This window comes from Populus nigra, chromosome 3, assembly GCF_951802175.1.
Source record: "Populus nigra chromosome 3, ddPopNigr1.1, whole genome shotgun sequence".
In the NCBI taxonomy this organism is placed as follows: Eukaryota; Viridiplantae; Streptophyta; class Magnoliopsida; order Malpighiales; family Salicaceae; genus Populus; species Populus nigra.
The window spans coordinates 16,953,193-16,963,103 of NC_084854.1; the positions used below are offsets into that span (position 1 = coordinate 16,953,193).

General features: G+C 32.4%; 1 protein-coding gene across 2 annotated transcripts; it reads right to left on the minus strand.

Annotated features, from left to right (window-relative positions):
- Positions 1-1,095: 1,095 nt before the first annotated feature.
- LOC133690285 (TSL-kinase interacting protein 1) lies at positions 1,096-6,895 on the minus strand. 2 transcript variants are annotated; one of them, XM_062110526.1, is made up of 14 exons: positions 6,718-6,895; positions 5,825-6,034; positions 5,621-5,703; positions 5,486-5,533; positions 5,283-5,392; positions 4,758-4,842; positions 4,373-4,652; positions 3,737-3,847; positions 3,491-3,639; positions 3,154-3,392; positions 2,719-3,073; positions 2,032-2,448; positions 1,817-1,939; positions 1,096-1,629 (listed from the first exon to the last, which is right to left on the minus strand). In XM_062110526.1, the coding sequence occupies exons 2-14, from the start codon at positions 5,940-5,942 to the stop codon at positions 1,402-1,404; spliced, it is 2,346 nt and encodes a 781-aa protein (XP_061966510.1). In that variant the 5' UTR covers positions 5,943-6,034; positions 6,718-6,895; the 3' UTR covers positions 1,096-1,401. The 2 variants fall into 2 exon arrangements, with proteins under 2 accessions (XP_061966510.1, XP_061966509.1); XM_062110525.1 differs by having other exon boundaries at positions 3,737-3,856; positions 6,718-6,893.
- Positions 6,896-9,911: the final 3,016 nt, after the last annotated feature.

Consider the following 9,911-nt stretch of genomic DNA (forward strand, 5'->3'; position numbering starts at 1 on the left):
TATATTCAATTTAGTCATCATTCTATTGATTACTATATGTTATGCTTCTGTATCTTGTTTTGATTGTTTTTTTTTTCAATTTCATCCATGTCATTTAGTTTAATTTGATTTTCATGTTAAATTTGGTCTATATTCTTTTGATTTTTTTACCTTTTTACTAATAAAAATTTGTTTTCAATTTCATCCCTAACTAAACATTTGATTTTAATTTTTTTACGTCGAATTTAGTTTTTTTAATTGCTCGTGTTTTTTTTATTTTTTTATATTGGGTTATCTCGATCTCAGGTTGGCTTTAATTCTTTTTTTCATCATTTATTTAAAAACTAATTTTTTTAGTTTCATTGCTAAACATTTTTTATTGGAAATATTGTTTTGTTTTTTGGGGTTTGCCTTATATGCAGTCAGTCCCGGTCTCACGACCATGGTCACAGGTTTCACAGGTTTCAAAGGTTAGCGCATGCTAACTTTAGTCTTGTTTTGTTCTTTTTTAAAATTGATTTTTTTTCAATTTCATCCTTCAACATAATTTTTCTTTTGGAATTGATCTTCATGCTTTTTTTTTTTCTTCACTTTTCTTTCTATGGATCTATCATAATCATGTGTTCATGATCGCATAGTTAGCGAGTTAACCCAAATTGATTCATATCTTTTTTTTCATTGTTTTTTTAAATTATTTTTTTTTAATTTTATCATTCAATATTACATAGTTAGGCGTAATAGTTTTATTCAATTTACTTTTGCTGACAACTTTTTTTTTATTGGCACAGATAATTTTATGATTAAACAAAAAAATTATTTTAAAACACAAAGTTACTAGACACGACTAAGCTCATGACCCCGTGTGTTACATAATCAAATATTTTAATTTTAATTATTTTTTAATTAAATATTGATTTATTTAATTAAATACATGTATAAATATTTTAATTTGTAATTGAAAATTTTTTACATAAAAAAACACGTTGGAAAGTATATTCATTTTTTTATTGAAAAAAAAAATCACCATACGGCAATCCGAAGAAAGAATTACATCAGACCTTGACAATATACATCCAAGAAAACCGAAAGAGAAAAGAATACATGAGCAAAGTGAAGTGATGAGATAAAAAGAGGTTATTTGATGTACCGAGGTTGTTCACTTACAACAGTTACGGAAAACGCTTTACAGGAATTGTAAGAAAACAAGTAAAGAAAGAGAAAAGGAACAAGTATTCCATGCCTATTTTTGTACAGATGCAGGAGAATGGCTGATCGGCGAATAACCAGAATTTTCTTAGCTTGCACCGGTCCTCAGCACACACTCCTCCCAATGTCAGCCGAGCATAAACAATTAATTGTTATAATCTAGCAAAGTTCCTGTTTTCTAAGGGCAGCATCTCTTGACATCCTCTATGGTGAAATTCAAATCCCACTGCCGATTTTAAAATCTGAAAATGAGGTTGTTTCTCGAGCTTCAACTGTTGAAGTCGAATCTTTCTTGTTCAGCCCAAAAAAGGAGCAATTTTGAAATGCATCCAAGCTGCTGGCTATCAGATGGTTCAAACCACCAAGGCTATCACTTAAAATCAAATCTTCAGTATGGTATTTGGAGGATGGTATATCCAGATCTAATAGCCCTAACGAGTCAGGCTGCAGAGTGGATAGCATGAATCATGTCAGCTATAAAAATCTAACTACATTTTCCCAGGGGATAACAAATTTCTTTATGAAACAACACATCTTCTTCTGGCGCTCAGAATCCTAACCCGGTCAGCTTAAAGGGGATATAGAGCATAAAACAACAGGGAAAAGAAAGAATGAAGAACAAAAAGCATACCCAATAGATATCTGTTAGCCCATTGAAATTCTTCGCTTGGTTGTTCACGACTTGCGAATCAGACAGATACATACGGTCTTCACCAGTAGGATAATCCATAGGACCCACAAAATCAGGTAACTCCTGCAATAGAAGTATAATATATTACCTTTAATCAACCCTTGCTTCCACCAGACAATGGAATCACTTGAACATGATACAAGTGTTAAGGATACCTCAAGAAAGGCACCGGATGTGATTGAGCTTGTCCTGTCCATCTGTTTGCCAACCTGTGGAGAAGCAACAGCAGATGTAGTAACTTCCTTGCGGAGAGAATGATTCCTTTGAAAAGCAAAGGCATCACATGTTTCTTCACCATCCCAGATTGAAGATGTATGGGATGTCACTGAGGAAACAAATCCCATTTTGCTTTGATGCCTTGAGATATGTGCAGCAATTGCTGCATCAAATGAATCACAGCTGAATGGGATCTGCTGAAGGCATTGATTGCTTTGAACAATAGGTGGTTCAACACAGTTAAAATCTGCTTCATGAGGCAACTCTGATAGTAGATCTCCAATGCTAACATCAGTAAGGCTATCAGCCCACTCCCCAGCAGACAGCACATTTACATTGCTCAATCGCAAGCCATCCTACATATATACAAATCAAAGTACACGTCACAAATGGAATAGTGTATGGACATTCGTCATGGCTGAAATGTTTCAAAAGTCAATAATAGGTGATGGATATATGAAACAACGGACAGATTGTATTAAAAACTAAATGACCAAACCTCAATTTATGAATGAGACATGAATGCTGCATCAGCAAGTATATATAGCAGAATAAAAAAGTGGTATGAAGTGGCATGAACTGAGACAGCATTCAATTGGATTAAAATCACGAGAAGTTGCAATTACCACATCTTCCAACTGTTGTGTGCTAGTCCTATCATCAGTCTCCGTTCTATGCCAGGATATGTTTGCTGCAGGATCAAAGGACTCAACAAGATTATTTATGGGTCCTATGGCAATAAACTCATTTGTCTCACTGCTCACTCCAGCAGAATGAGGTGTAGAAGCATGATTACTGTTCATGGAAGTCGGGCAATCCCTACTGGGATCCTCAAGAAACTGATCACCAGTTGATGGCTCAGTTGTGGATACAGAATCCATAGCCTTCCCTTTCTCATTTCCTCCATCAGTAAGGCAACTATACGTTGAAGGTGCTCCCAATGTCATAGAAGCAAAGTTGGCGTTGGAAAACCAGCCATACCTTTGTTGACATGCAGATGTCAGTTAAAGTACGATCTAACAAAGGATTTGTATTTAAGTTGAAAGAGAAATAGAAGAAACCTCAATCGAAACACTGGAGGGCTGCCAATTGAAAGGTATACATCGGCTGCACTGACAAGTGAGTCCTGTGTCCATCTCTGATAACCCACCAGGTTTTCTCTATTAACTATGTAAGGGAAAAGCATTAGCTCTCCAGATGCAACAATAGAATTGCCCCATTTCCGATTTAGATGTTCCAGTACTGATGATATCTTTTTCCGAGTACTAAGAGTGAGTTCCAGGTGTGGATTATGCTTATCCTGCACCCAAATGAAAATACAATCACATTTTCGGAATACTGCTCGATAACTAAAACTTCTACATCAATATCATCAACGTTGTTTCTCTTTGTGCTCACCATTTCTAAGGCTCTACGAGTACCATCATCAATTGGGAACAACTGGAGCTTAAGCTTCATATTATTGTGTGCACTGCTTTCAACATAATGAAGCAAAGAAGCAGGCAAATGGGGCAGAACGTTTTCAACAGAATCAAGACCCTTTTGCCCTGGAAATGAAAGAACAATCACTTATGGCGCTTCAAATGGTGGTTTTTTCAAATTTTTGGATTAGGAATTGGTGAGGATCAGCCCCACCAGCCATACCTTGGTCATGTTCAAACTCTTTATCAGGGGCTGTCCGTTCCAAATGCTCGGCAGCATCAGCAACCAAAGAAACCCCAGCAATTGCAGCCTTTTCCCATTTTTTGTATGCAGCTGATGAGGCTAGACCCAATGAGAATCAATTAACAATGTGACCAGCACAAAAATTCATGATTTCAAACCAAACAAAGTGAAACAATATTCATCCATCATTTGAAAAATCAGGGTAATAATAAAATCAAGAAACCAGAGAACCATAGCTTTTAGCAAGGAATAATGGTTACAATAGCATGACCATCACTCAGTCATAACCCCACTTGAGTAGGGTTTTGAAAGCAAGGATTTAGGGGCAGTCCTATTCTTCAGCAATTTTGCAGAAAGTCACTGCCTTTTATGGGGCACTGATTGTTTCGAACAAACCCCAAATGCATATCCCATTTAAAGTTAAAAAATGAGAATTACAAGTTGTCCACTTTTTGTACAGATACGTCAAGGATCATGCCTAGAATAACATTAAAGCAAATTCATGAATGACATAAAAAGTATGTATGGTAAATGGGGGAAAGTAAAGTATAGAATTGATGTAAAATCCTAATATAACATCTTCAAAACTGAGGATAAGCACAAACAAATAATCACCTGGTTTCCGCCTTTGCCTTGCAGGTTTCATTGCAGTTGAGTCTCCTTTATTGTTGTTACGGATAACCCCCAAATTAACATTGCGCTTCAATGATCCCTTTCCACCACCTAATTTTTGTATGTTTTGACTATCAACAAGAACAAGTTTAACAGTTCGAGTATCATGCCCAGATGCTCTATTCTGATTTGTGATAATGCTAGGAGTTGTTGGAGAGCCATTTTCCCCTTGTGAAGACCGTTTCCTTACATTCTTCCTTCGATCTTTCAAGAGTTGGTTTTCCTTCAAGGAAAACATATACCAATCAGTTGAGCACATCCAGTAGATCAATCAAGTTCGTGAACAAGAAAGCGTAAACTTTTGCAAATATAGACAAAATTCACTGACCAGTGCTTCTACAAATATCTTAAACCTTCGCGGTTTTAGATGGAGCTTTGAAGCTTTGCAACTATACTTTGCCAATAATGACCACCTGTACAAAAAATCAAAATTCGAACCAGGAAAACAAAACAATCCAAGACTCTGTCAGTTGAAGCAGTCCAAGAGAAAAATATCAATTTTGACAAACCATAACACTGAATCCTCATCATTACCAAGATATGATACAAATCCTCGATCCATGATGGCATTATGGTCTATACACTATATCAAATTCCCCAAAGATTTTTAAGCCAGATGCACCGAACAAAGATGGGAAATTAAGACAGTAGAAAAACCATTCACTTAATGTATCATAGATTCAGAATGCTTTACATCAGCTCCAATGCAGAACCAGAAAAATAATGACACGTATTTGTTGATAGTATCACAAGCTTCCTTTTTCTGACTATTTTTTCATGTATCACTTCCCTAATTTATAATACATATTAAAAAAAAGAAAAAACAATTCAAACAGTATATAAGAAATATTACCATCGGAGCATTGCAGCGTTTGTATCTTTTGAGTTTTTTGCATCTAGGCACAATCCTGGGCCCAGCAATTTGTTCATACGCCTCACAAGACGATAGTAATAATGCCTGACCTGGAAATAAAAATAAATAGGTGGTAATGAATATGATGAATGCATCAACAAAACTAGACGAAACAGGTGGATCTAAATCTTGTTGCAATTTACCTGATCCTTGTTTTTACTTTGAACATGGCGAGTAATTTTCTCAAAGTTCTGCAATGAAAGCTCAAGATGGTTACTTAAGGAGTAAAACAGAACCGAAATTTTTTTAATCCAAAGCACATTCCAGCAATAACATGCCTTGCCAACTTGTCGTAGTGCATTGAAGAAACTTTCCTCTTCTTGATGTGTCCAAGCAGCCCATTGCCGTGTTGGTCTTTTCTCTGCGTTAAGCATAATATTAACAATTACAGATAAAACTACCACTCCCAAATCGTGGTATGTTCCTGCAGTACCTAAATTAACAAAAACTAAAAAAAAAAATATTAAAAGCACATAACATACCTGGCTGCCGTGGCTCAACACGATCTGGAGTAGATGATGTTACACCAGGATCTCCGACCTGAATTGAACTGTTTCGATGAAGATGTCGCTCAGAGTCCAAGGAGACTTGTGGCTCCATCTCTATATTAAGGGCCTCAAAAAGAAGAAGAAACACTCATGCACTTCAAAGTTTTTTTTTCTCCCCCTTTGACCTCAATGAATGCTGTAACCCTATTTGTGAAATTGAACAATAACTCAGCATTAAACTCCTTCGCATATAAAATGTAGGGAAAGACAACCACACAATCTTTTTTAATCTTATGTTTTCCATAAACAGAACATAGGACTTGTTTTCATTGAACCCACAAATAAGAACTTGGATTCCCCACATAATCAATGTTAAAATAAGCTACCATTCCGTTAAAATTAGTAGCATTAGGCTATTTCCCAAGTTCAGAATTTTACAAGCAAACCCAAATGGACTAGAAATTCCACCCCCTCCGGTTATAGAACAATAATTTCGCTAAAACAAAACTAATAATCAATCAAATTAAGCAAACTAAAGCGAGTATTTAAGCTTAGAAACTCCAATAACAGATAACCCATTGAAAATGCAGGAAAACATAACACATTAGAAATTCAAATCTCAACTTCACCAATTTTTTTAGATCCAAATTACCAGATTTCAAGCTAACAACACTGAACCCGACTAATCAAAGAAGTTAAATCTATTAATCACTAAAAACCCACATAATAAACCTCATAAAATTAACGAAATTTTCCACCTTTATGCTTTTCCCCAATTTTAAGCATCGAAACAAATCTAGGGTTTTGAACAATAGTGATCAATTTTGACCTTAAAATATCAAAATCAAAGTAATGAAACTAAGGAGCTGAAGTTAATTTTGCAATACATGAGAGAGAGTCGAACAAACTCTAGAACGGAAAGCCCGAGCTCATAGAAATTCTTGGACAAAGAAATCGAAACGCAGAGAAAGCTGCAAGAAAGAGAAGAGAAGGGATTTTTTGTCTTTTTTTCTTTTCTTTTCTTTCTTTTTTTCTTTTTTACTTTGGAGAAAAGAAAATAATAAAAATTAAAAAAAAATTAAAGATAAAGTTTTTTTGGCAAATAGTTAATTTCTATGATATATATATATATATAAAAATTCTAAGCAGAAGAGTTTGGTCTTCAGCTACAGGCAAGGAAAATTAAAAAAAAAAAAAAAACTGTCAACTTGACCTAAAAATTAATATTAGTATTTTTATCTTAAAAAAAAAGTTGACCTAAGATTAACCTGCCACCTCATTTTTTACGTGGCATGGATTAATTAGCACTCAATTTTTTAAACCAAATCTATGATTACCTAATATTTTTTTAAAAAATATTATTTGATAAAATTAAATATACATTATATAACTATTGCACATAGAATGTAGCAACGAGGACACCTGTCCATGTTTCTAATGTTAAAAAAAACTGCATGTAACCAGGATTTATGTCTTTAATTTGAATATTTTCTGTCCTGAAATATGAAAAGGTTATCCTTGTCACGTTCCTCGAAGAAAAAGGTTAAAAAGCATTGTCCTTTCAGGAAAGGCGCACGAACCACTTTGATGTTTGCAAAACGATGGAGTTCAAAAGGAACATTCATTCAGGTTTTTATGGCATTTTGCTTGGCAACCCCATAATTGTTCCATATCAAGAAATATTAGTTTTGTGGTTGTTTTTTTGTTTAAAAATATATTAAGATAATATTTTTTATTTTTTAAAATTTATTTTGAACATTAAAACCTTCTAAAAACATTAGGAAAAAACTAATTTGAAGTAAAAAAAACTAAAAAAATCCTTAATATTTTTTTAAAAATATTTTTTATAGATATGTTTGACAGCCACGCAAACATATAAAAGAGAATTTCATAATAATAAAAAAAATTGACATTACTACTGCTAGTATTGAACAAGTTACACAGGTCATCAGGTGAAAGGAACTGATTCTTTGTTTCATGTTCAAGCTTCTATATGACTAAAAGATAAACAGCAAAGGGATAAAGAAGATGCACCCAATGCCGCCGCTCTTGCTTTTCCTATTTTTCGCATGCACAGCTGAGATTTAATGTTGTTAACAGCTTCCAGAGCCCTTTTGTTTTCAGGGCCTGCCTCCCTTTGAACGCCGAGTTGCAGGTCAACGAGGAAGCAAATGCCGTCCCGACTCTAAATGGTCTTGTATGAAAAAAAAAACTCATTTAAAATGTGGGGGTGTGAATACTGTGTGGACGGCATATTTCACTAATTTTTTTTTGTTTAAGAAAATATATTTTGTTTTTATTTTTATTTTTTGAAATTATTTTTGTTTTTATTTTTATTAATATTTATTCTCTTTTATTTAGAAAGCCTATTTGAAATGAAAATTATTTTTAATTTTTTTAGGGAGTTTTTCTAATTAATCTATATTTTTTTAATCTTTTGTATGGATAAATTTTATTTTTTAAAATAAAAAAAATTATTTTTAAATAATATTTCTAATATGCACAGTCTTACATATTATTATTTTTATTATTATATTCAATCAATTCAATATGTGTGTCTATTTTTATTATCGTTTGATTGAATAAAAAATTATTTTTATTAATAAATTTAGCAAACATAACCATGTAAATGTCACGTCTTGTGAAATTAATATCTTCATCTATACCTATCTCTTAATTTTTTCAGTTTTTATTTTTAGTCATCGTTTATGGTTTTTTTTTCACTTATTAACACATATAATTCTTGATTTATTTGATTACGACCATGTTTGTTTCTCAGAAAGTGGTTTCAGGAAACCACTTTCCAAACTTTCCTGTATTTGTTTGCCATTAGAAAAGTTGGTCAATGAAAAACACTTTCTAGTCAAAGCAAAATTTGGCTTGGTTTCCAGGAAAGTGTTTTCCTGAAAAATTTGGACGGAAAACACTTTCCAGAAGTTATGAAAAATTTAGAAATGTCATATTATTTGCTAATTATGTTAAATTTGGTCCTCAAACTTTTGATTGCTATATATATATTTTGTTTTAAATATTTATTTTTCAATTTCATCTCTTAAAATTTAATTTTTATATTAACTTCGGTCCTTATTTTTATAATTGTTATTTGTTTTTTCCTTATCATTTTTTTTATTGAAATTTTTTATTTATCAAATTTGATTCTTATTCTTTTGATTGTTACTTATTTTATTTGAAATAATTTATGAAATGTTAATTACTATTATTTTAATTTCTTCATCTTTTTATTTTTTTATTTTTTAGATTTGATCTCTATTATTTTGATTATTATTTATTTTATTTGAGATAATTTATGAATTTTTTTTAATTTCATTCTCATTCAACTTTTTAATTTGTAAGATTTGTTCCTCATTATTTTAATAAAGTTGAGAAAAATAAAATATTAATAAGTTATTTTCAGCTCATTTTCCATGACATAATCAAACACTGGAGAGTGTTTTCGAACTTATTTTTCATTACACTACCAAACATCAGAAAATAATTCACTTTCTCGGAATTTACTTTCCAAAAGAAAACTACTTTCCAGCAAACAAACGGGGCATACATGTACGTATAAGTTTTTTAATTTTCATATAGAATTTTTTTAAATACAAAAACATATTAAAAAAGTCCATGTATAAATTTTTCTATTGAAAAAAATATTTAACTCGCAGTGAAGTACATGTCAAATACTTGGTTATTTATATTATGGTGTAAACAAACTTCTAGAAAGATGATATTAGCCCCATGAAATCCATCAATTGTTTTTTGCTTGCAGCGAGGCAAGGCTGAGGGGGGCATGAACATTAGTGTTGGCTGCATGTAACAAGAATTTGTTGTAAATAAAATGTTATGTTTTTTTATTTTTTAAAGCGAATAGAATACACTATAAAAACATCCAAAGGGGGTACATGGATATTAGTGTTGGCTGCAAGTCATGAACATTAGTATTTTTTTATTTATATGGTTTTTTAGGTTTTCTTATAAATAGAATGTTAAGTCTTTTATTTTCTAATATGGGATGAGTACACTATAAAAACATCTAAAAATACAAAGAAAATGAGTTAGCACTCTAAAGTATAACAAT

Coding starts and splice junctions, on each gene's coding strand:
- LOC133690285 (XM_062110525.1), bottom strand. CDS start 5,942: ATGGAGCCACAAGTCTCCTTGGACTCTGAGCGACATCTTCATCGAAAC. Junction 3,640..3,736: donor AGAGTTTGAACATGACCAAG/GTATGGCTGGTG, acceptor TTTCATTTCCAG/GGCAAAAGGGTCTTGATTCT. Junction 2,449..2,718: donor CACAACAGTTGGAAGATGTG/GTAATTGCAACT, acceptor GTATATATGTAG/GATGGCTTGCGATTGAGCAA.